This window comes from Bos mutus, chromosome 7, assembly GCF_027580195.1.
Source record: "Bos mutus isolate GX-2022 chromosome 7, NWIPB_WYAK_1.1, whole genome shotgun sequence".
Lineage (NCBI taxonomy): Eukaryota > Metazoa > Chordata > Mammalia > Artiodactyla > Bovidae > Bos > Bos mutus.
Window position 1 is genome coordinate 13,500,561 of NC_091623.1, and position 27,247 is coordinate 13,527,807.

Genomic DNA, 27,247 nt, shown 5'->3' on the forward strand with positions numbered 1-27,247 from the left:
AAAACATTTGTATTACATATCAAAATATATGAGAAAATGACTCAAATCAGTGTTCATATTTCTTTTATACTCATAAATACTGTTAATTTCAGTTTATCTTGCTGTTTTTATGTGAGAAGAGAGTAAGCAAAATTTAAAAACTAAGAAATATATAACCTGTCCCCCAAAGAATAGATGTTAAATCATTTTACCTGGTAGGAGATGGTAACTGTGTGGAGTACACATTGCTTAAAACTAACAAGCAAAATATCGGTTTCTATTTCCTTTGTCCTTTTGGCTTCTCTCTATACCATATAAGGGAACATATAGAGATTTCTCTATAAAGAAGAATATTCAAAATCTGAATAGCAATTAACTTATGTCATGTCTCCCAATTACTCATTATGTGCAATCACAACAAATCTGTTGGGGTTAGTGTGAACACAAAGAAAAGTGTCAAGCAGGATCATCTGCCAAAACTTGTGTTAAGGAATTCTTAAGTCATCAGCTAATAAAAACACTAAGGACAGGCATTTTTTAACATCTGTTTTCCCATGTTCCAAATCAATTAGTTCTTTCCTTCAGGTTCACTTTCAAGTAATTTAAGTGACCCATACTCCTTAGGTGGTTAAAGCTTAGTAATATTGCCTCACCTGGTTTATATAGAAGTGACTGATTTGTGTATTACACTGATAAAATGTGCACTAGAAACTATAAAAATCCCAGTTCAGTTTTTGAAGCAGTATTAATGGTTTTAAATAATTTTAGCCTCAGAAGAGACCTTAAAAATCACACAAATCAGTCATCATTTGTATCTAATAATATGGCATATTAACTCATTGTGATAGAAACAACAGTTGCTCTTTTGTGAATGTTCTTTCAAATCATAAATCTGGAATTTAAAATATTTTTCACCTCTATGGGCAATTCAAGGTCCTTAAGTCTCTAGGAAGGATAATTGTGTTTTAAGCCTGATACGTGTTTCCGATGCTTAGAGAAAGAAGGGGTCATCCCTCTTCCTTTACATATTCATTCCTGAAATTGGGTTTATACTTAAAAAGAAAATCTCTTCCCTTTCACACAGCATTTCCTGTGATCTCCCATTTCCCACTTCTCTTTGGAAGTTTGTTCATTAAGTTGTTAGTTCATTTGTGTATGTAACACATAGGTTTTTAATACTTGATATTTTTATATAGGCACAATGCTAAGTGCTGGTTATGCAGTGGTGGCAAAACAGATAAAGTCTCTTCCCTCATGAACCTGTAAGTCTAGAGCAGAGGCGCTCGTTAATCAAATGCACAGTGTTATTACAGATAAACTGTGAAATGTTCTTTGAAAGAAAAGTATGGTAAACTGGAACACATATAATAGGGGGACCTGAATTAGTCTGAAAAGTTAGGGACAGCATTTCTGAGGGAGCAATATTTGAGCTGTGATCTGGAGGAAATGTAGGATGTGATGAGGAGGTAGGGGGAAGGACAGGCTGGAGAACATTCCAGAAAGAGGGAAGAGTAGGTACTAAGACTCTTAAGAGGGAAGAAGGGAACATGAAGCATTGAGTGAATTGAACTAAAGAATGCTAGTGTAGCTGTAGCCAGAGGGGAGGGGGGGAATGAGCACAACGACTAAGGCCAAGGCCTTTCAGGGCCTTGTCGGCCTTCGTAGGAACATGGTCTTCAGTCCTGAGCAGAACGTGAAGGAGCTGCGTCACCTTCACCTCCATGAAAGCGTGCTTGGGAGACTGAATGGAGCACCTGGTAAATAAAAAATATGGCACCAGCCACTGCAGGCCTAGGGCTCTTGGTTACTTTTCATATATTGCAGAGATCCCTTTTACTGGAAAGTTTCTGAATATTTTAGTGCTAACTTAGGTTTACTTTTTTTTAAATTAAAAATCTATGTTTCTTAGTATGTTCACACAGATAATTTTAACCAGATAATCCTTTAGTTCTACTTTAGTTCAGAGATCATGTAGTGATGTGAAAATGCATGAGTAGAGTATTTTGTCTTTGGTTGAGATTATGGCTTCCCTTAAAGCCTCATTAGTTGAGTGGGCAAGGCCAATTCAAATTAGAGTTTATCTGAAAAAAGAAGTACACCAGCATTATTGTATGTCCATAGAGTCACTGAAATGAAAATAAGCCTGTGTTGTGTGGTAAAAGCTTTTCATTAATGAACACATGGATTGGTTATGACTTGACAATTACTAAAGCTGGATGATGGGAACAGGAACTTAGGGAGGGTGAGGGAGATTATATTATTCTGTTTAAATCTGTGTATGTTTGCAATATTCCATGGTAAAAAGATGTATATCTTTTAACATAGCAGTTTCACTTCTAAGAATTTATCTTAAGGGACTTCTCAGGGTTATGAACAAATAATCCAAGGTAATGTCCAATATTATTAATTGGAAACAACTTAAATACTTAATAGGGATTTAGTTAAATATATTAATGCATTCATATGATGTTATACCAGATGAAATTTAAAATTATGTCATAAAATATGTATATTTTTAAGTAAAAAATTACAGGCTTTAAGATAGTATGTTTATAAAAATCTGTTTTTAAATAATATAAAAAATAAATTACATTTGTGTATAGGGTGTATGTGCATGTATGTAGAGTAAAATGCTGGAAGGACATACTATTATAATTTATATCTTCATAATTTTCAGAAATACTTTTTGGCAATAGAATCTATTTTTTTTTTTTTTAAATAAAAAGGGTTGAATATTTCTGCTTCAATATGCTAACAGTACAACATGGTTTAAAATTTCACTGTAAAATATTTTATTATGTTTTATAATTTAATTATTTAATGTATTCTTGGTTATTATTTATTTTGGTTAAACCTTAGTGTCTAGCATACTGCTTGTCTAGCATACTATTCTTTGAGTAGACTGTTTATCAATGAATAAAGATTAAGATTGATATTTTAAAGTTTTTTTCTTCTTTAAAATTTCCAGTCTTTTCCTTATTTCCTTTGAAGAACATATATACTATTACTTTTTAATCAGAAATTCACTATTCAAAAGTGAACTGTTTTATAGGCTGTGATTCTCCTCCTCTTCTCTGAGATGTAGTAAACCAAAATGTCCTTCTTAAAATTTCATGTAAAATCTAAAATGTATATATTTACCTACCATCTTTTTTTTTTTTTTCTAGTTTCATCTCTCGAACATCTTCAAATCAAGAAGTGGTTGTAAACAGTGGTAAGACTTGTAACTGCCCTTATGGTTCCCTCCGGAGTTGAGGAAGGGTTCTGTCTCTGATGGGCTTCCTTGAACACTAGTACTTGCACCTGGAGTCTCTGATGTGAAAAATCTCTTAAATATTGTATTCTAAATTATGAGCCAAAAGAGTCTCAAGCCTGGTACATTTTACAGTGCTTGGCATATTATTGTCACTCAATTACATTAATAAACCAGTGACATTTTGCCTTTGTACTCATGTCATTTTATTTGGCAGATCGACAGAATAGTGGAGATGTGAAGCCAGTGCAGAATTTCACAGTGATGCCAATCACACAGGTATGGACATTTTGGGAAGCTAGACTGAATCATTTAAAAAGAGTAAACACATTTCATCAAGTCAGAGCCACTGTGAAAATATAAGTAACAATTCTGTTAACAACTAACATTCTTGGTTGAACTTTGGGTCAGGAAACGTTATGGTAATCTTATAGTTGAAAAAGCACTGAAGTTTTCCTTGTTTTCATATATAGTATTTTCATTACAGTATTCAGTTTTACTTTGTTGCCTTCCAGACAGGATCACTATAGTAACAATTTATCTTTGGTTACTGATAACTTGAGTTGCTGCTGCCTGTTTAATTTCTCTCATCTTTATTTACACCTGGAGTTATTGGTATGAAATAGTTGATCTAGATAAGTGAACACCTCTTTCAGATCAATATTGCTTTTGTGACCTCCAGAATGATATGCACCAAAGTGCATTGTCTTGGGCTTCATAGAAATCTGAAAAGGTTTCATAAGATGTAGAACAAGGTTAGAATATCTTGCTAGACTATGTATATTAAATGACCTGGAACTGCATTCTCCAGGACAGTAGACACTAGCCACATGCAGCTATTTAAATTTAAATTCAATTTAGGTAATATTAAGTAAAATTAAAAATTAAGCCCCTCAGTTGCACTGGCTACATTTCCAGTACATAATAGCCAATAGCACAGAATGTCCTGTTGGACATTAATGGTCTGGAGGATTACATTGTATTTCTATAAACCTCTTGTTTTCTTTGTTTAACATATTAATTTATTTAAAGTTCTGAATTATTTGGGTTCTAATTATTTTTAGAGATGATTACTGCCATTAGTGAATTTTTTTGAAATATTAGTAGACATTTTTTTTGTGTGGTTTTAGGTTTATAGAAAGAAAATTGAACAAAAGTAGAGGATCAGAGAAGGCAATGGCACCCCACCCTAGTACTCTTGCCTGGAAAATCCCATGGATGGAGGAGCCTGGTGGGCTGCCGTCTATGGGGTCGCACAGAGTCGGACATGACTGAAGTGACTTAGCAGCAGCAGCAGCAGAGGATATTCCCATATACTTCCTCAATCTACAACCCACACCATTTCTAATTTTCTCTATATTTAGAATCTTTAAAATAGATTTGATCTAATACTTATATAAAAGATTAAATTAAATCTAACACTAATTTAATCTTTTAAATCAGTGTTAAAACTGTTACATTTGTTAAAACTGATAATTTTACCTAAAATTGATAGGTTATATTAGCATTCATTCTTTGTATTGTATACTTTATAAGTTTTAAGATTAAAAAATTATACATTGTAATTTGTGGAACTGGGTTCATGTACCTTCAGGTATACCTATATTTTTAAGCTTGTTAGGTCTACCCATCTCCTTTTACCCACAATAGCATGGGCTGTGGAGCTAGCAGAGTAACAGGCTTTGAACTGGCTCTTTTGCTTCCAAGAAGCCTTCTGTACTATGGAAACAAATTCATATCTTTAATTTATTGGGTTCATTAGGCTCTCAACTACAATCTGAGCAGACGTTTAGAAAAAGAACCTTGGAATGCGTTCAGCCATCATAGCCCAGTTAATGTCTCCATGGATGGAATTCCCTGCATTCTGTTTTGGGCCAAAAGAATAACAATTAAATTTAAGAATCAGACCTGGCTGGACCTTACAGATGAAGCTATTGGCCAGAAGGCAACAGTGGATGCTGGCAACTCAAACTGCAGTGAAGAAAGTGCCATGTAAGTTGACTGCTTTGCTGGAGCAAGTCCTTAGGGCGAGTGTAGCCTGTTAACTGGGTGGTCCAGTTTGCTGTCATTTGAGAAAGTAAAAGTAGGCTCTTCTGTACGTGACCATGACATACATTTCTGAGTAAATGTCTAAAATGAAAGAACAGGTTAGAAATCAGTTGTTTTAGTTTCTTATTTTTTCCCCAGTAATTTTCTTCTGAACACTCTAGCTAATTGTTATATTGTACTTTGTGGAAGATCAGAATTTTGAAAATGAAGCTTCCCAAACTCATTCTGAAAGAGTGGATGGATTCCAGGCTCTGTGTCAGCTCCAAATGTAAAGTGTCAAAGTACTTTTGTCCTAGCAGGGAGGAAATTCCATATCACTGAGCAGAGTCATACATATTTTAGTGGGTGAAGCAGACTCTATCTAGCCAGGGTAGGTATTCGATTCTAGCAAGTGTTCTGAAGTTGTAGAACGTTGCCTGTTTGCAAATGTGCAAGGGGCAAAATTTCAGAGAATTCTTTAGAACATTAAAAAATGATTAGAATAATTATTTTTCACTTGAGATAAGCATATCCCTTTTGAAGAGGAAATTAGTTTCCACTGCCTTTCTTTGCTTTTCAGTCATCCAAGCAAATATTTTTTTGCTTGTATTTGTTTTGGTCCAGAGGGAGGAAGTCTGGCATATCTCACTTGCATTCTATACAACTCCTTGCTTTCAACATTTATTGGTATAACAGAGGCTTTTGGAAGATTTTCTGCATTTGTTCTGGCCTGGTTTAGATGGGCAGAATGCTTCGTATAAAATCATAACATGCTCTGTGTGTGTGTGTGTATGTGTGTGTGTTTCTCTGTATTCTCCTTATATACTTCATAGAAATACTTTTTTATTTCTGAACTTGTCATTTAAAAATTCTTGATGATGGGTAAAATGGATTATATTCATGTACACTTACAAGTTACATTGCAAGTTTTAATAAGTATATTGCTATTCAGAATGACTCTCTTTATCAGAGAGCTAGGGAGTTGTAAGCAAAACAAGAGTCCGCCCAGATTCGTTTATTCTGTTACAGCACAACTATTGAAGAGATTTCAACATTGCTGAGCACTCAGGACTTTTCCTCAGGCTCTAATTAATTCCTTACAGGGCTCTTTATTTGTGGTCAGCTGCAGGGAGAGAGACTGACTGCCTGAGGATCATCTTGCCTGTCCATGGCTGACTGGCCCTCCTTGATTCCATTTATCCTGACCCCAGGGGGTTTGTGGGGAAGATCAGGGCACCACAGATTTTTGCTGGACTTCAGAAACTTTAATTATCACTGGGAACCTAGAGACAGAAAGAATGAAAACTTAGCTTCTAGGTCCAGTTCTGCCAGTGAGCTCTGTGACTTTACAAATAGGGGCCACTGTAGGGTGAGAAGGCAATGCTGGCATCTGGTAATAGCAACTCACAAGGCTTGAGCCCTTGGCCTTGGTCAGGCCCCTTGTGAGGACTTCACAGTCACGTCATCTGTTATCCCTTGTAATGCTCTTGTGAATACGTCTCTGAGTCACAGGTACAGTTATCACCTGTGTTTCAAGTGAGAAAATCAAAGCTCATGAGGTTAGGAAACTTGCTAAGATCATACAGCTTGTATGGTAATAGAGCTGGGGTCTAAAACATCTTTAACAACACCATTTTCCCTCCTCTCTTGGCCCTGTCTAATAGGAGTGTGAAAATCAAATGAGGAAATGTACATGTGAGAACTTTGTCAAGTGCTACTCAAAGTTCTAGTATTATTTTTCCAAGATACTAATGATAACTAGAGTAAAGTAGTGTCTAGTTACCTGGTAGAGAGACCAAGGGAACCTTTGGTTTTTGCAGTACACAAATTAATGATGTTTTCTCTTTGTCACTGCCCAAGAATTCTAGTGGGTGAGTCCCAAGTGTGCATCACCCACCTTTTGGGGTCCTCGGGTGAGTGTGCAGGCAGGCTGGAGAGCCCACCAAAGGGCATAAGTGGGAGGCTTCCCAGGATGTGAGGCATTCAAGGACCAGCTGCTGACCCTGTCCTTGACTCCTGTGAATTACACAGATTAGTGAGATGCTTTTGTCATGCTGGCAAGGAAATCTTATATTCAAGAATCAGAAAGGGAGTTGCAGAAAGAACAAACCCAAGCAAAGACATAACCATGTAAGGTCAAAAGCACAGATTAAAAAAAGATGACCACATTTTAGTGCCTGGAAATAACATGTTCAGGGAAAAGCAAATTGTTGGCAGACAGATTTGCTACGGAAGTCTTTTTAAATAGTGAAAGCCTTACAAATACAGCATAATCCCAGCATCTGTGTGTATTTTGAATTTAGGCAATTATAGTCTCAAGAATTCAGAATCTGCTTTAAACATGGGGAGAAGAGGGTGCTTGGAAAAGTAAAAGAAGCTCTTTTTTGAGTGAGTCCCTAGGTTGTATTTCTTCTTTATGGTGCATTTTATGGTGCATGGCTTGACACATCAAAGAATCTCATTGAATGATTGCTGAATTTGCATTGTTGAAAACAGGCCTCCTGTCATTTACTCTGCCGCAGAGCATGTTAACAGCTTTCACTGAAACCAGGGCTACTGGAGAAAGCTCTTGGGGCATCAGAAGCGTGGGGGCTGTTGAGCTGCTCCACCAGAGATCTGAGTGGACACTACATGGCTCTGCTTTGAACTTTATTTAGTTCGTTAGCTGGAGAGACGGAGAAGGCAATGGCACCCCACTCCAGTACTCTTGCCTGGAAAATCCCATGGATGGAGGAGCCTGGTAGGCTGTAGTTCATGGGGTCCCTAAGAGTTGGACACGACTGAGCGAATTCACTTTCACTTTTCACTTTCATGCATTGGAGAAGGAAATGGCAACCCACTCCAGTATTCTTGCCTGCAGAATCCCAGGGACAGAAGAGCCTAGTGGGCTGCTGTCTATGGGGTTGCAGAGAGTCGGACATGACTGAAGTGACTTAGAGCAGCAGCAGCAGCAAGTAACCAGTCAAATTTATAAAGTACAGTCTAACAAATGCATTTCATTTCTTTAAAGAGTTTTCAGTAATTTGTAACAGATTATCAGAATACTGTTGGAGAAAAATTCTCTTGAAAACTTGCTTTAGTGAGCAAATTAGCTTATAAAGTGTAAATTAGTGCTTCTAAGGTATCTAAGCTCATGATGTTATGAAATAAAGATATTTCTTTTAGTGACCTCTTTAATATGGTTTATTTTATAAATATTCCTTCCCTTTCTCCGTAAGTAGTAGGAAGATAAACTTGAGCTCAGTCACTGACATTTCTGTTTCTTGGTGAGTGTGACTGAATTATGAGATTTTATTTGTGTGAGTTTTCTCAAACTTGTAATTGGATATTTTATAAACATCGACTTTGATTTTTTAGACTGTATATTGAGGTGGTATAACTTCTCGATGTTACGATGTCACATATCAGCATCATCCTTCATATATCTAAATTTCTCACATTTTCCCATTTCAATTGTATTTAGCGTTTCATCATCCTTATTTTTTAACCTGATTGAAATTTAAATGAAATACACTAAACTGCACATATTTCAGTTATACAGTTTGGTCTGTTTTGACATATGCTTGTATCTGTGAAACCATCATCACAATCAAGATAGCAGACACTTTCATCACACTCAGAAGTTTCCTTGTGCCCCTCTGTAATCCATCCCTGTGCATTCCCACCTTGCCAGATAACTGCTGTTCTGCCTCCTGTCATTATAGATTAGTCTGCATTTTCTAGAATTTTGTATATTAATAGCTATAATAGAACAGTGTACACTCTTTTTTTTAGTCTGGCTTCCTTCACTCAGTGTAACGATTTTTATGTTCTTTTATGTTGTTGCACATGTCAAAGGTATGCTTCTTCTTATTGCTGAGTAGTAAGTACTCCTTTGTATGGATATACCACAGTTTATCTATCCATCTACTTCTTGATGGAAGTTTATTTTTTCCTCCAGTTTTTAGATAACTTTCCAAATAAAGTTGCTCTGAACATTCATGTACAAGTCTTTGCAGGAGCATATATTTTCATTTTTCTTAGGTGAATATCTAGGAGTGGAATGGCTGGATCATATAGCATGTGTATGTTTAGCTTATTAAGAAACTGCCAAACTGTTTTTTTAACTATAGCTATAACTGTAGTTATAGCATTTGCCTTCCTACCAGCATTGTATGAGCGTTCCAGCTACTTCACATCCTTCCTAACCTTAGGTATGGTCAGTGTCAGACTATAAAGAAAATATTATTAATGTTTATGTATGGTTAGCAATTTATGAACAAATTTTGCTGAGATTTGGGTTAAAAGATAAATCTTGGTAAGAGATGTACCTCCTCAGAGGAATGTGATTACATGTCAAGAAGTAATGAAGCTAGTGCCACTGAGATATTCCAGGATTTGTAAACCCCGAGGCTTCTTATAATCTCCTTGGAGACATTTATTTACATACATGGGTATTAGACATGCAGCCATTTGTTTCCTTTATAATGAGCTGTTTGCTCCTATTCAAAGACTAATAATATAACTCATACACTTTTATTTTCCCAAGGAAAATTTCTGACGCTAAGGAATAAATGTTTCTCTCCCTCTCTCAGGAGATGAAAAAGAAAGCCCTCCAATATGAGCTTCCAGATTCATAATTTTAGTATTCCTCACCTACGCTATAAATCCCTGTATGTGCAGGATGACATCTGGTTCTCGGGAGGGGGAAGAACTGGGCTAAAAGGGGAATCAATATGGTTATTGCTCTGAGTTAGTAATAATCTGTTTCTGCTCCAGGAAATCTTATGTTAACTTTCAGAAAAATGTGATTAAATATAGATAGTAAAAGCTTAAGAATGGGCTTTTTTTAAAAAAAAGTTTAAGCCATACTGATTACTGTACCACAGCATCTTATTGTAGTTTTATTTTGTATTTTCTGGATGACTAATGATATTGACATCTTTCATGTATTTATTGGTTGGTTGTATATCTTCCTTTGTGAAGTATATCTTTTGAACATTTTAAAGTTGGATTGTCTCCTTATTGAGTTGTTAGTGCTATTTGCTGTATTTAAGATACAAGTTTTTTTGATATATATGTTGTGAGTATTTTCTTCCATTCTATGACTTGCCTTTTTCATTTTCTTAACATTATCTTTTGAAGAGCAAAAGTTTCAAAAATTTAATATAAATTTATCAGTTTTTCATATTTTTTTCAAGGAACTTTCCAACCCAAGATTGCAAAAATATTTTCTTATGTTTCTTCTATGTTTTATAGTTTTAGTTGTTACATTTAGACTTGTGATCCATTTGGGGGCAATTTTTTAGTACAGTGTGGAGTAAGGGTTATTTTTATCTTGATAGACTGTATTTCTGTTTTCTTAGGTTGTCTCTGAAGTTTGGTGATGCTGAAAATCCCAGAGGTCTTGATATAAGGTAGGTATGGATCCCACTTTGTAATATCATAGGCTCAAAACTCCAGATTAGCTCCATATAATTTATCCATTCCACATATATGTATCAAGGGCCTGCTGTGATAAGCATTGTAACACACAAAATGCCACATTTATCTAATTTCACTGACAAGTCAGTGGTGTTACGATGGGATCCTATAGTAATACTTTCTTTAGTTTCTATAATACCAAAGCATCTGTATTTTTTCCTTTGTCCTTTAGTGACCTAGAAAATATACAAATCTGAGACTGTAATACCTCTTTCCTCTGAGCAAAGAATAAAATATGTTTAAAGCTCCAGAGCTGAGGCTCTAGTTTCAAGTTATTTTCTACATAGCTTACAACTGAGTTACACTTACAACTTAAGAGTAACTAAAAATTCTCTGTTAGCTGAATTCCCCAGCAGACAATCAACATAGGTCTCTATTTTTCTGTGTTTATGTATGGAATAATACCTCTGCTAACGGTGGCTTAGCAAGCAGTTAGGAACAACTTCAGGAATGGGGAGCGATTTGAAGGTATTTAAATTTTTTTCTTATAAAATTATAATGTTTCCTTTCCTACAGGACCAGCCTTTTAGTGGAGACAAACACCTGTGTCTTTAACATTACTTGAAAAACCAACAGGTTGTGCTAGGGCAATCTTTTGCAAAGCTGTGTTCTGTGGAGCACTTTTGCTCTGTGTAAATGTTTATAAAATTCCCAGAAAGGGGGTCCTATGGTTAAATGCATTTGAGAAACACTGCACACCATGTCCTCTTGGAGATTCACAGTAGAAATTTGTATATTGAAGTTTCTGTGAAGATATGCTCTTAAAGAAAAATGCTGTACTTGGTGACTTTGATTAACCAGTCATTTCCTGGCTTTTTGTTGTTGTTGTTGTTGATGGTTTTTCTTCACTTAGATGTGATTTTGGTGTCTTCGTGAGAAGAGATGAGCTTAGGTTCTTCTATTCCACAATCTTTTCTCTAATGCTTTAAAATTACAATCTTTTTCCTGATGATAAAGCTATGTGGCTACTTTCCTCAAGGTAAAAAAAAAAAGTGTTATTTGAATAAAAAATATTCCCCATTCCTATATCAAACAGATATTTATATGTGTTTGGCCACCTTGTGAGATTCTATTTTCTTTATAAGGTTTCTCTGAAAGATGATGGCATGTATGTTCTAAATTATGACCAATGAAACACTAGTATCCCATGATATGCAAGCAGATATTGAGAAAAGAGCTTTCTAAATTTAAACATAGGAAATGCTAGGTTAGAGGCAAAAAGAAAGAAAGAAAAGGGGGTTGAAGACAAGATGCATGTCTTGAAGGATTTTTTGAGCAGTTTCATTGGTGTGTCACTGCTTCCACCTCACTGAGGCTGTCAGAACAGTCTCAGGCCGTTATCTGAAACAGGGCTGCAGACAACGTGGCAGGCTCTACTGTAGCCCTAGCTCAAGAGAATCACTTCCGGGGATTCCAGAGGCAGCTTGCCCTTTCTGGGAATGGCTCTTGCGGTCTGCTCTGGAATGTCTGACTCCAGTCCCATCTGAGATGTCCACCACCTTCTGGCCTTCAGCGTTTTTGGTGGGATTATTGCGGTGGACAGGGGTGGCCAGGCTCAATTGCATCCCTTAAGAAACCTTTTTGTATCTGAGTCAGGAGCCCAGGGTGAGCTGCAGGTGTCCTAGATAACATCGAATGTTTTACAGCACCAGGCCCACACAGGACACTCGCCAAGCATGCCTTTCAACTTAGACAAGCCCAGCCTATTTTACAGATGAGGAAAGCTAGACCCAGAGAGGTTGTTGAACAGCCCTTATCATTACCACTAATAAGAACTGTATTTGTGAGAACTCTTTTGACTGCATAAAGCCAAAAGGTAACTGATCGATGAATAGGATTGAAAATGTTAGGTTTAGACGTTTAACTGACCTTACCAGGGCAGCGTCTTTCTCCATCTCTTGGCTCTGCTGTCCTTGTGTCAGCTTCATTCTCAGGCTGGCAAGACGGTGGCCAGCTGGCAGTTATTCACTTAAGCAATATGAAAGAGCTCTGTTGCCCGATGCTATAGCATAGCCATAGCAGAAGCACCAGGACTGCATCTTCTCGACCCTGCCTGGGGTGTATGCCCTCTCTAAACCAATCACAATGATTAAATGGCTGCAGTACACTGACTGGCAGGACCAGATAGACTTCACTGAGAGGGGAGAGGGTCAGCCCTAATACACCAAGTTGCCATTCCCAGAGGGAGCGGGAATGTAAACTCCAGGTGGGCAAAGCCAGAATAAAGCCCACGCTTTTACCCTGAGTTATACTGATCTCAGCTGCTTTCTTTTTAAAAATTTAAATATTGTTGATTTATAATGTTGTGTTAGTTTCAGGTGTGTAGCAAAATGAATAGTCACATTAACATTTTGATATCTTTCTAGAATTTTTTTCTATGCAGTCACACATGTTTTTTAATGAAAAGAGTGATCATGACATATGCATATTGCACCTTTTGTATTGCTAGAGACTATTCCATTCCAAAATGGCTAAGAGTAAGAGCTCTTGTCTCATATTGGATTCTAAGCCCAGCTCCAATGCTCCAATGCTCCAGTGCTTACTTGTTAGTCATTTAACCCCTCTGTATCTTAGATTTCTCACCTGTGAAATGAGGATATTATTCTTGAGATTATCATAAGATATTATCTATCTCATGGTGTTGCAGTGAAGATTAAATAAAATACACATAAGGAACTTAGAAAGATGCTTGACACATTGTAAGAACTACTACTTTTATTTTGACCATTATTTATTTAGTTAATTCTGTATTATTGTCAACTCAATTTTCAGATTTTTTTCAATAATAAAATTATTTTAATTAAAAAAAAGAAAAAAAACACACAAAGAGTGTTGTATTTCCCCTTTTGTAAGAATTTGTCTTCCTTACTTTTGGGGGCTGCTCTGTTAATTGGTTTCATTCCCGCCCATGAAGAGCTCTAGTTTGTAGCTAGAAAGTAAAGCCTCTTTCTGAGCCAGTTCTACTTCCTGACAAAAGAGGGCGCAATTGTACCGTTCGTAGACAATGCCCTGCGTCAGCAAATGTAAAAGTGCTTTCGGGGTAATACTGTTTTATAATCATTTTCAGATTCACCCTTACCAGTTACAAGTTGTCTATCCAGAGATGGTATAGTTTGCACCGAGTCGAGGTTATTTTTAATAACTCAATTCAAGCAACTTTTAATGCAACTGGCATTTACGCTCCGTCAAGTTACTCCTACCATTGCCAGCGCGTCAGCAGCCTGCAGGCATACGATGCTCTCTTGTTGCCCAGCGACACCAATGACATGTCAAGCCTGTGGGAGGTCACTTTTGTTGATTTCCAGGTAACAAACTAAAACCTGTGCTCAGTGGCCCTGTGTGTTTGGTGCCAAAGAAACTCAGTGTGTGTTTGAAAACATAGACGTTTAAGGAAAAGAGAGGAGTAGATATCTTTAAAATAATATTGGTATGAGTTATCTTCTTAATCTTCTAAGGTATGAAATAGAAAAGGATCAAGTATTTCCTCTTCTTGCACAGTGATCCCCCCATGCCCTCATCCCAAGAACTTGCTTTTACATTCTGGTTTTTCCAGTCCCTAGTAATTATCAGTGAGGAATGCCAGCAATCTAAGCCAGAGTGAAGCTGTGGCATGAAGCCTGGTGACTGACACTTCCTGGAGTGAGAGGCCCTTTTGGGGAGAGGAACTGTCGGACAATTATTTTATTTCCTTCAGGGAGAGGAGTAGTGATCTTATCAGGGCAGATAAGAAGTACATCTGCAGTGTGAATGACAGCTTTGGCATTTGGCATAGGAATGGAACTGTCAGCCAGGGAGTCAAACATATCCCAAAGATCCTCTTGAAAGTATCTGGGGAAAGTCATGGAGACACAAGAGGTTCCTTTTCACCACCAGAATCTCAGGCCGAGAGACATCTGTCAATTTCATCCTGTTTACCTGTTAAAACAGCTTAACTTGTTCTTCTAACTCACTGAAATAGGCAGGGTTTTACATGTCCCTTTTCTGAGTACTTCTTGATTTTTTCCACATGTAAATTTATATTTATTCCCCTTGCCCCTAGCTTGGAGAAGTGTGGTGTGGTTGTTTGGGGTAGGGAAGGGCTTTCCATTTCAGGATTCGAAAGACATGGTTTTGAGTTAACTTCTCAGTAATTTGGGCTGAGCTTCTCCACCCTCTTGATTTCTGACCTGTCTTTATGGATGGAAAGAATTCATGGCCTAATATATGCAGCAACACCCAGGACCATATTAGGCATGGATTAGCATTAGGCATGGATTAGCATGGATTACGGAGAAGGCGATGGCACCCCACTCCAGTACTTTTGCCTGGAAAATCCCATGGACGGAGGAGCCTGGTGGGCTGCAGTCCATGGGGTCATGAAGAGTCGGACATGACTGAGCGACTTCACTTTCACTTTTCACTTTCGAGCATTGGAGAAGGAAATGGCAATCCACTCCAGTGTTCTTGCCTGGAGAATCCCAGGGACGGGGGAGCCTGGTGGGCTGCCGTCTATGGGGTCACACAGAGTCAGACATGACTGAAGGGACTTAGCAGCAGCAGCAGCAGCATGGATTAACAGTGGCAATGTTGTAATTATACTACATACTTTGTCTTAAAAACTTACCATAATGCTGCAAGATAGCTGGTATTATCCCTGTTTTACAAATGAGATGACTGAAACGCTGGTGATTACAAAACTGTTCAAAGTGGTATAATTGGTAAATGGTAGAGGCAGAATTTGAATTGTGGACTGTCTAGCTCCAAAGATACTTTGTAATACATATAATGTATGTATCTATTTGTATAATACTTATAAAGTATATATTATATCTATTTCTTTCTCCTGCCCTTTCAAAAAAGAAGCAGGCAGAAAGGGCAATGAAGAGGTAATCATGAAAAAAGGACTAACTCACACATAATCTTTCCTGATTAGAACAAAATTAACTGATTTATACTTCCACCTTGGTCCAGAAATGACTTAAAATGACTATAGAATACTTCAAGAAAAGTATTTTGAAAAAGAGTCAAGCCACTTCACATCAATTAGGATGATTATTATATTATTATATATTATATAATATTATAAATAATATTATTATATTATATTAGGATGTTAGGCAAAGTGTAAATGCATTACAATATTATTATATTAGGATATTAGGATGAATATTAATAATATTATATTATTATATTAAAAAAATCTCCCAAACTGAAAATAACAGCTATTGGCAAGGAGGTAGAAAAATTTGAACCCTTGTACATTGCTGCTGGAAATGTGAAATGGTGCAGCCACCATGGAAAACAGTGTGCTAGGTCCTCAAAAAATTAAACATAAAATTACAATGTGATTCAGCAGTTCCACTTCTGGGTATATACCTAAAAGAATTGAAAACAGGCACTTGAACAGATATTTGTGCACTCTGCATTCATAGCAACAGTATTGACCATAGCTAAAAAATGAGAATAACCCAAATGCCTGTCAGTGGATGAATGAAAAACAAAATCTAGCATATACATACAAAAGACTATTATTTAGCCTTCCCTTTAAAAGGAAGGAAATTCAGATACATGCAACAGCATAAATGAACCTTGAGGTTACTATACTGAGTGAGATAAACCAGACATAAAAGGACAAATGTTTGTATGATTCTGTTTATGAGGTACTAGAGTAGTCACATTTGAAGAAGTAGAATGGCAGTGACTAGGGGCTAAGGGAAGAGGGGACTGGAGAGTTAGTGTTTAGTGGGTACAGATGGGTTTTTGCAAAGATGGATGGTGGTGACGGTTGCACATGATGTGAATGTACTTGATGCCAGTGAACTCTGTACCTAAAAATGGTTTAAAATGGTAGATTTCATGTATATTTTCCAATAAAAATATAAAACAAAAAATGGGAAGAATAATAGAATAGATTAGTTAAATCCTGTAAAGCTGGTACACAAAAGCACACAACCATCTGTCTGCCCTGGCTGGAAGCGGCACAGTAATTTGGCTTGGAAGCTTTTGAGCAGCCAGCATAAGAAAGACTCACCCCTCACATGTTCATGGGATCCACAAGGCTACTGAAAATGTGCAGTGACAAGCACATCCATCCTTGTGTGTGATGGGTGCCAACATCGTCAACAGCAGCCTCATAGTGGACAGAGCACTGGGTGTCGGAGGCGAACCTTGTAAAACACCTTTTGTGTGGGCAGATGCAGAACTCAAGCCCAGTCCAGGGAAGAGGCAGTGGTGATGGGGCTTCAGGTACGTATGCAAAAGGCTGCATTCCACATACGCAGCTTTGCTGCTCTGTCTTGTTCTAGGAATAGAGTGAAGTCACATTCATGCTGAACTCAGATGCCTCAGGCAGGCCAGCTAGGGACTGTGGCAAAGTGTAGCCGGCATTACAAGCAGTATATTTTATTCAACCCCAGATGATTTTTGCTTTGTAGGAATGCAAGCCCAATATTGCCAGATCTTCTGACTTTTTGATTAAAGATAGAAATCTAGCTTCCTGGGGGAGGCTTTTAGGATGTTAGGAGCAAACAGAACTTACCTGTGGACTAGATAGAGAGGATCTGCAACCTCTAGTCCAGAAAATGGATAGACAGCATATCCTTCAGGCCTCCTCCACAGATACTGTTCTCAATAACGAGTTGCCAGTCCAGGTTCGATGCACGATGCTGGATGCTTGGGGCTGGTGCACTGGGACGGCCCAGAGGGATGGTATGGGGAGGGAGGAGGGAGGAGGGTTCGGGATGGGGAACACATGTATACCTGTGGCGGATTCATTTTGATATTTGGCAAAACTAATACAATTATGTAAAGTTTAAAAATAAAATTAGAAAAAAAAAAAAAAGAATTAAGTGGCAGTCCATGTGAGGACATTCTCTTTGGCTGGAGCTGTAGCATCACCTGGAGAAGGGGTAGGCTACCCACTCCAGTATTCTCGGGCTTCGTTGGTGGCTCAGATGGTACAGAATCTTCCTGCAGTGCAGCAGACCTGTGTTCAATCCCTGGGTTTGGAAGATCCCCTGGAGGAGGGCACAGCAACCCACTGCAGTATTCTTGCCTGGAGAATCCCCATGGAGAGAGGAGCCCGGCAGGCTGCAGAGAGTCAGACATGACTGAGTGACTAAGCACAGCATAGTAGCATCAAATGAGGCCATCTTTTATCATTGAGTAGCTTGACTCTTCAGGCTTGTGCCTGAGGAGGTCACTTTGCCTCTTCACAGAGTGGGCAGGCCAAGTATCCCAAAAGCTAGGCCAAGAGTCTCCTTCAGGAGTTGTTTTGGCTCAGTCTAAGCACAGATATTAATAGTTGGGTGAGCAATAGTTCTATGGTATGATAGGGGGGCTACAATCATTTTAACATAGAAAATGCTAAGGAGCCCCCTTAAGACATAAAAATGAATCCTCAATAAAGCATTCGTGGATAATTCAATTTTCTTTTAAACCACATAGGTGATTGAATGAGGTAATGCTATTGGTGATTATATTCTAAAAGCCAGCTGAATGTGAAAGCTGCCTTCCACAAATGATTATTCTTATTTAGAGTCTTACTCTGTAGACTCTGTAGCTCCTGTTTCTTTCATTGTGATGGTACTTAGATATTGGGGCCAGTTGTTGAGTTGAATCTCTCTTGTGTGTGCATGCATGCTAAGTCACCTCAGTTGTATCAGACTCTGTAAGACCCTATGGACAGTAGCCTGCCAGACTCCTTTGTCCATGGGATTCTCCAGGCAAGAATACTGGAAAGGGTTGCCATGCCCTCTTCCAGAGGATCTTTCTGACCCAGAAATTGAACCTTTGTCTCTTATGTCTCCTGCATTGGCAGGAGGGTTCTTTACCACTAGAGCCACCTGGGAAGCCCTGAACCTCTCTTAGTTCTAATTAATTAAATCACCTCATTTGTATATATGAGAAAGCTTTTCTTTCTATTTTCTGGGCAGATTGCAAAAGGGTATATAGCTCTTCCAAAAATAGTACCAAGATTGCATGGTATGACTGATAAAGAAGGAGAGTTAGTGATGGGAGGAAGAAGAGACACAATATACCAGGAGTTCCAGAGTTGTAAACCAAGAAGTGACTCTGAAGCCGGACTGCCTGGTTTGAATTACAGTGTCACTGAACTTAATATTGTGTGACTCCAGACAAGTTGCTTAACTTTTCTGTACTTGTTTCCTCATCCATAAATTAGGGTAAAATGGTAACTTATTCATAGGCTTTTGTAAGTATTAAATGAGGCAGTGTTTGGTAAGTAAAATAAATATCTTCAATGAGTGTTAGCTTTTGTTATCTATAGTTGACCTCACTAGGAATCATGACGTTGGCCCCTAAAAGACTCTTCCTATCTACTTACTGTCAGCAGAATCAAAGGCAGAGGAACTGAGAATTAATATTCTTTGTGAAATTTATATTAACACTTGTAAAATTTTGTGTAGACTTTTTGAATTTTAGAGACACCAGACATTTTGGTTTTAGATGAACTAAGGATCAGATTAAAAGAGAATTTATTTCAGGGCCTTGAATTTCACTGGCCTCCTAATTATGACAACCATATACCCCAGAGTTTCTGGATCAGCCTTGATTTAAAATTAAGTTTCACTAGCATTTTTTAGATAATGTGATTAGATTATTCAGCAAATATGGCCCAGTATTTAAATTTAAGTAATCAGGGTCCAGAACCCCTTCCTTGCCAAGCTCTTAAGTAGATCTTCTAAGAAAAAGAGTACGCCACTTTAGCTCTTTTCTGTCTCCTGACAGATCCAAGGCTTTCCCATCAAGGGGGGACAGTTTGCCAAGGCTCGAGACTGCACCTCTTCCTTCTCGCCAGCCATTCTGATCGGCCTGGTGATGTCTCTGCTGCTGCTGTTGGTCCTGGCCTACGCCCTGCACATGCTCATCTACCTGCGCTATCTGGACCGGCACTATGACCTCATTGCCTCCCCGGCCCACTTCCCCCAGCTGACAGCTCAAGACACGGCAGAAGAGAAGGAGCTGCTGAGGAGCCAGGGAGCTGAATGCTATGAACTGAGAAGCCAACAGATCTGCAAAATTTATGTTTAACAGCACAGCTCCCTTTCCCTCAGAAGGTCTGCAGTAGGCTCCGAAAGGAGTTGTTTGTGTTCTATGCTGTTGGCTTTGTGATACAAGGTCTTCGCCAAAAGTCTTGGTTTTTATAAAGGAAATACATGCAAAAAATACATTTTGGGGCATCCACTGTCTTTCTTAGATAGACTTGGAGCAATGAAAAAGGCATCTTAATCTCACAGAGATAAATATGATTGCTGCCCCAAGGTGCTTTGACAGTAGAAGAATATTTCAAATTAGGGACACCTCCCCCCCAAAAATGGAGAAGGAAATGGCAGCCCACTCCAGTATTCTTGCCTGGGAAATCCCGAGGACAGAGGAACCTGGTGGGCTATAATCCATGGGTTAGCAAGAGTCGGACACAGCTTAGTGACTAAACCACCACCCCCCACCCCCCCCACCCGCCCCCCGCCATAAAAGAGAATGATGCAATATAGAGAAGGGAAAACACACTTGGTCCTCCTTGCCTGTGCCAGTTTGGATGTGATAAATATATAAATGATAAATATAAGGTTATCTGGAAGTTCAGAATTTAACATTTTTTAACATAGTTTGCATTTTTCAGAAGTTATATCCCAATTTTGTTTTAAAAAGTAGTCCTTTTTTTTTTTTTTTCTCCCTCTTTCACAGCACTGTTTAGGGAAGACTCCTGTCAATATGGTGGAATACTTTATTCAAGGGCATCCTTGACATTTGCTCTGCTCTTCAGAGGCAGCCCAGTTCAGTCTCTGAAGGACCAATAATAATCTTGGCAGGATCTTACCTTTCTTATTTAATTCTGGTGCCAGGGCTTGCCTCCTTTGTCTGATTTAGACTTCCATTAGCTCTCCTAGGTACCGCTTGAAATAAACAACTAAGCTAAGTGAAACCAATGTGCGCTATGCAAACACAGCTCCAAGCCCCCTTCCCATGAGAGAGTTTCCCCCAAACTCTTTTCTAATAGAAATTCTGGAACCACCACTAATCTTATAATCATTTTATTCCTCATGGATTTCCCCATAATGCTTTTCAGTTCTTGTTATACTGAAGAATGGCTCACTCTGCATCCTTACCGAAGCGTTTCTAATATGCTTTCTGTGTGAAAGCTACGTTGCATTTCCTTACCTAGGGTTTCACACATGAACTAGGTTCTACTAAGACACCCTGTCCAAAAATTAAAAAGCATTTGAGAACAATGTGGGGTAGGGAGTGATGCACAGAGACATTGGATCCTTTGGGCAGCTGTGGTCTGGGGTGATGGGTCTATAGTCTAGAGTCACCTTTGATGCCAAGTGTAAATGATAATGACTGTGGGATTGATAAAACGGTCTCTTGTTGGACATTTCTTTTTTTTTTTTTTTCCATTTATGCATTTATTAACCTCCACTTGCTCTAAATCAGAAGCCATACTAAGAACTGGGGATCCCAAGAATAAAACAAGGTATTCCTGCTCTTGAGCAGCTCTCAGTGTTGAGTTTTATTTGCAAAAATGTAATATTTTAAGCCATCATTAATTCACAATTGAAGTAGGCACTTACTCATGCTGCTGCTGCTGCTAAGTTGCTTCAGTTGTGTCCGACTCTGTGCAACCCCATAGACGGCAGCCCACCAGGCTCCCCCGTCCCTGGGATTCTCCAGGCAAGAACACTGGAGTGGGTTGCCATTTCCTTCTCCTGGACATTTCTTTTGGTTGCGTTATTCTTGGTTGTGAATGTAGATTTGGTTGCAGCCCTCTCAGAACTCTGTAAGTTCCTACTAGTCTGTAGTGAATTACTAATTTTTTTTTAATTGAAGCATGGTTGATCTGCATTCTTTCTGTTTTAATAGCTGGATAGATTCTTTAGTCTGCAACAAGGAGTCTTGATTTATGTACTTGTAACAAAGGTGATTGCAGGGAACACACCTTCAAGAAAACAGGAATCTACGATTGATTATCTGACTCTCTTTAGCTTTAAATCAGGGTGGGATTTGTTAGCATTAGAGGATGGGAAACTGATCGCCATACCATTCCATAAAAAATTAATTATGGTTGCCTTGAGTGTCCGTTGGTGGTAGAAACTGCTGCTGTGAGGGACTGTAGATACATGAAGGGTCAACATAATTTATTGTTCAAGCTGGGACACTTTTGAAAGTGAAAATGAATGTCATTAACCATTCTAAGATAACAGATATAAATGGGATCACTCCAGGCAAACTAGGGTGTATGTGTGTGTGTATATATATATATATATATATATATATATATATATATATAGTTACCTTAGGCATGGTCTGGTGGCTCAGAGGTTAAAGCGTCTGCCTCCAATGCGGGAGACCTGGGTTCGATCCCTGGGTCGGGAAGATCCCCTGGAGAAGGAAATGATAAACCACTCCTGTAATCTTGGCTGGAGAATCCCATAGACTGGAGAAGCCTGGTAGGCTACAGTCCACGGGGTCGCGGAGAGTCGGACATGACTGAGTGACTTCACGTTCACCTCAGGCATAGTGATCACCGTGAAAGGTAGGCTAGCTCTTTCTGGCTGTGTTGCAGGGCTTACAGAAAGAAAATGATAGCTCAGGGTTGTAAATTCACAGCTCAAGGCATGGTATAAAATCCAGGGAGTGTCTATATAACTGATCTGCAAGGATCTCTTGAAAGTGAAAGTGAAGTCGCTCAGTCGTGTCCGACTCTTAGCGACCCCATGGACCGCAGCCTACCAGGCTCCTCCGCCCATGGGATTTTCCAGGCAAGAGTACTGGAGTGGAGTGCCATTGTCTTCTCCACCCTTCCTTCCTGCTGCTGATACTGCTAAGTCACTTCAGTCATGTCTGACTTTGTGCGACACCATAGATAGCAGCCTACCAGGCTCCCCTGTCCCTGGGATTCTCCAGGCAAGAACACTGGAGTGGGTTGCCATTTCCTTCTCCAATCAAAAGGCTGATGTAGTTGAAAATCAGACACAGGTCTGATCCTGCAAATTGGTAAACTTCCTTGCAAGTGGAATTCATAGCCTTGCCAGGTCTCATGAGAACATTTATTTCAAAATAGAAAATTGAAATCAAAATGGTAACTGTTGGGAGAATTTAGACAACTTAAAGAATATAAAATTCCCAAACTCCATTAAGTTTTTCTTGCCAGCAGAAACATCCTCTCTGAGATGAAACTATCCTTGCCTTGCTTGAAGGTCCTCTGATAACCTTACCAGAGACAGTTACCCTGCCCATTTTCCTCAATGCTTCTAGACAACTAGTGTTGTGTTCTAGCATATCCCAGGGGACCAATAGCAAAGTCAAATATGGGAGAGTAAAATTGCAAGATTTACTAATTTATACAGAATAAGACTTAGGGAATATATGTGCGAATGGGTTCTGGAGGCACTAGCTCAGAGTGAGGTATATAATTTTAGGCCAAGCTGAGTCTTTTGAGATAGGTTCTCTTACCAGATTTTGGATTGTGCTGACTGAGCAGCTGAGAGTATTTCTAATAGCTTTCTCAGTTGGTTGATTATAATCTGAATTCAACAGTATCAGATACAATGAAATAGGCCAGAAATTTCTTGGTATGCTATAGAGGAAAAAAAAAGTTAAACTTAGAAAATTGGGATATAGGAATGGATTTGTCATGTATAATCTGTTCTCCATGCTCATAACTGTTTTCCTCTGCAAAAGACAGGAGGAGGATACTCCTTTTGCCATAGCACTGAGAAATACAATGGGAACATAGTGTCAGAATTTTTGAAAAGTGTTCCAGCAACTGTCCTCTAGGCTATGGGTGAAGTAAGAGATGCTATCCTTGAACTGGAATCCTTAGTCTCAAAGGAGTGCTGGGATCCTGGAGTAGGAGGGGTCAAATAGCAGCACAGCAGCCTTAAGGGGCTAAGGCCAGGAGTGTTAGTCAGATTATATTATGTTTATTAATGGTGAAGTGTTCTATGGCAGATGCAGCTAGACAGTCCACTGAAATACTTATTTATCTGAATAATAATAACAATAAACGAGCTAGTTCTGGTGTAAGAAGACCTTATCTGAGCCATCATGGTGGTTTCATGGAGCTGTCTGTTAATGACTTAAGAAGAGAACTCTTGACTGAAGAAGAGACCTCCTAAAAGATGACCTTTAGTTTTAATATCTAATGTTTGAGCACTTTTATGCTTTATCCAGTATCTGACTTTTTTGTATCACTTCTGGTATGTTCTGACTTTTAGATAAAGGACTGACACTATTCCCCTGGATACTTTTTTTATTAACCCAGTAGGTATATGATTGGAGAAGGAACTGGCAACCCACTCAGTATTCTTGCCTGGAGAATCCCATGGACAGAGGAGCCTGGAGGGCTAGAGTCCATGGGGTAGCAAAGATTTGCACACAACTGAGTGACTGGCACACACAGGTATGTGATTATTGTCCTGTGATTGTTAGTGCTGCAGAAACACAGCCTAGCCTGGTTCGCAACTCACAATTGACCAGTAGATAACTTATTCTGGGTGCTGGTAGAAGGTGATCTCTGTAATCAAGGAAAAACAGGTAAGGGTAGGAGTGGGAGTGAAAAATGGGAGGTTCCTGAAAGCCATCCTGTAGTAGAGGTCCAAGTAGGTGGGTGGGTGCATGAATGTGGGGCAAACTAGAAACGGAAACTTGTAAATTTAGCAGATGCTGTCAGTGTCCACCTTTACATCTTACCATTTCTGTGCACCTTGTCTCATCTCTCCATTGCCAGTAAGTACCCTCAGAGTCTGCTCTACCTGTGTTCATGGGAGGTTGGAAGTGCTGAGGATATAATGCCCCTGGGAATAGCCTTCATGCAGTGACTCTCAGGAGTTGTGTATAGTTATCCCAGCTCATTTACCCCTTGTTTGGAATAATTCTACAATGTATTTTGTACCATTACTTGGATCTCCTCAGTAGGACTATGCTCTTTTGTCTGTTGGAGTATGTTTGCTTGATAATGTTCACTTTATTAACTCCCTTCTTTGCCCTGCCTTACTTCAGTTCAGTTCAGTTCAGTTCAGTCACTCATTCATGTCTGACTCTTTGAGACCCCATGGACTGCAGCACACCAGGCCTCCCTGTCCATCACCAACTCCTGGAGTTTACCCAAACTCATGTCCATTGAGTTGGTGATGCCATCCAACCATCTCATCCTCTATCATCCCCTTCTCCTCCTGCCTTCAATTTTTCCCAGCATCAGGATCTTTTCAAATGAATCACCTCTTTGCATCAGGAGGCCAAAGTATTGGAGTTTCAGCTTCAACATCAGTCCTTCCAATGAACACCCAGGACTGATCTCCTTTAGAATGGACTGGTTGGATCTCCTTGCAGTCCAAGGGACTCACAAGAGTCTTCTCCAACACCACAGTTCAAAAGCATCAATTCTTCAGCACTCAGCTTTCTTTATAGTCCAACTCTCACATCCATATATGACTACTGGAAAAACCATAGCCTTGACTAGACGGACCTTTGTTGGCAAAGTAATGTCTCTGCTTTTGAATATGCTGTTTAGGTTGGTCATAACTTTCCTTCCAAGGAGTAGCGTCTTTTAATTTCATGGCTGCAGTCACCATCTGCAGTGACTTTGGAGCCCCCCAAAATAAAGTCTGACACTGTTTCCACTGTTTCCCCAGCTATTTGCCATGAAGTGATGGGACCGGATGCCATGATCTTTGTTTTCTGAATGTTGAGCTTTAAGCCAACTTATCACTCTCCTCTTTCACTTTCATCAAGAGGCTCTTTAGTTCTTCTTCACTTTCTGCCATAAGGGTGGTGTCATCTGCATATCTGAGGTTATTGATATTTTCTCCCAGAAATCTTGATTCCAGCTTGTGCTTTATCCATCATTTCTCATGATGTACTCTACATAAAAGTTAATTAAGCATGATGACAATATACAGCCTTGATGTACTCCTTTTCCTATTTGGGACCAGTCTGTTGTTCCATGTCCAGTTCTAACTGTTGCTTCCTGACCTGCATACAGATTTCTCACGAGGCAGGTCAGGTGGTCTGGTATTCCCATCTCTTTCAGAATTTTCCACAGTTAATTGTGATCCACACAGTCAAAAGCTTTGGCATAGTCAATAAAGCAGAAATAGATGTTTTTCTGGAACTCTCTTGCTTTTTTGATGATCCAGCGGATGTGGCAATTTAGTTTTTGGTTCTTCTGCCTTCTTTTCTAAAACCAGCTTGAACATCTGGAAGTTCACAGTTCATGTATTGCTGAAGCCTGGCTTGGAGAATTTTGAGCATTACTTTACTAGCGTGTGAGATGAGTGCAATTGTGCGGTAGTTTGAGCATTCTTTGGCATTGCCTTTCTTTGGGATTGGAATGAAAAGTGACCTTTTCCCATCCTGTGGCCACTGCTGAGTTTTCCAAATTTGCTGGCATATTGAGTGCAGCACTTTCACAGCATCATCTTTTAGGTTTTGAAATAGCTCAACTGGAATTCCATCACCTCCACTAGCCTTGTTTGTAGTGATGCTTCCTAAGGCCCACTTAACGTCACATTCCGATGACTGACTCTAGGTCAGTGATCACACCATCATGATTATCTGGGTTGTGAAGATCTTTTTTGTAGTTCTTCTGTGTATTCTTGCCACCTCTTCTTAATATCTTCTGCTTCTGTTAGGTCCATACCATTTCTGTCCTTTATCGAGCCCATCTTTGCATGAAATGTTCCCTTGGTATCTCTAATTTTCTTGAAGAGACCTCTAGTCTTTCCAGTTCTATTGTTTTCCTCTATTTCTTTGCAGTGATGACTGAGGAAGGCTTTCTTACTCTCCTTGCTATTCTTTGGAACTCTGCATTAAAATGGGTATGTCTTTCTTTTTCTCCTTTGCTTTTCTCTTCTCTTCTTTTCACAGCTATTTGTAAAGCCTCCTCAGACAGCCATTTTGCTTTTTTGCATTTCTTTTTCTTGGGGATGGTCTTGCTCCCTGTCTCCTGTACAATGTCATGAACCTCTGACCATAGTTCATCAGGCACTCTGTCTATCAGATCTAGTCCCTTAAATCTATTTCTCACTTCCACTGTATAATTGTTAGGAATTTGATTTAGGTCATACCTGAATGGTCTAGTGGTTTCCCCTACTTTCTTCAATTTAAGTCTGAATTTGGCAATAAGGAGTTCATGATCTGAGCCACAGTCAGCTCCCAGTCTTATTTTTGCTGACTGTATAGAGTTTGTCCATCTTTGGCTGCAAAGAATATAATCAATCTGATTTCAGTGTTGACCATCTGGTGATGTCCATGTGGAGTCTTCTCTTGTGTTGTTGGAATAGGGTGTTTGCTATGACCCGTGTATTCTCTTGGCAGAACTCTATTAACCTTTGCCCTGCTTCATTCTGTACTTCATGGCCAAATTTGCCTGTTACTCCAGATATTTCTTGACTTCCTACTTTTTCCTACTTTTGTTTCTTGACTGTCTTGCTTCTATGCTCCCCTAACGATGTTTCCTGGCATCACCTCCAAAATAAACTACTCGCATTCAAATCCTTGTCTCAGGATTTGCTTCTCAGGAAA

General features: G+C 39.1%; 1 protein-coding gene across 10 annotated transcripts in view; it reads left to right on the top strand.

Annotated features, from left to right (window-relative positions):
- Positions 1-27,247, top strand: part of LOC102280712 (V-type proton ATPase subunit S1-like protein) — a 72,059-nt gene that overhangs the window by 21,440 nt on the left and 23,372 nt on the right. For 3 of the 10 annotated variants that reach the window (XM_070373082.1, XM_070373078.1, XM_005903761.3), the window contains 6 exons: positions 3,147-3,193; positions 3,450-3,511; positions 4,995-5,224; positions 10,606-10,656; positions 13,791-14,028; positions 19,451-21,213. In XM_070373082.1, the coding sequence (XP_070229183.1) occupies positions 3,147-3,193; positions 3,450-3,511; positions 4,995-5,224; positions 10,606-10,656; positions 13,791-14,028; positions 19,451-19,753 (931 nt within the window). In that variant the 3' untranslated portion in view covers positions 19,754-21,213. Of the gene's footprint in view, positions 1-1,175; positions 1,242-3,146; positions 3,194-3,449; positions 3,512-4,994; positions 5,225-10,605; positions 10,657-13,790; positions 14,029-19,450; positions 21,214-23,990; positions 24,126-27,247 lie in introns of those variants that run through there. The other 7 variants (XR_011464684.1, XR_011464683.1, XM_070373080.1 and 4 more) reach the window with 4 other exon arrangements.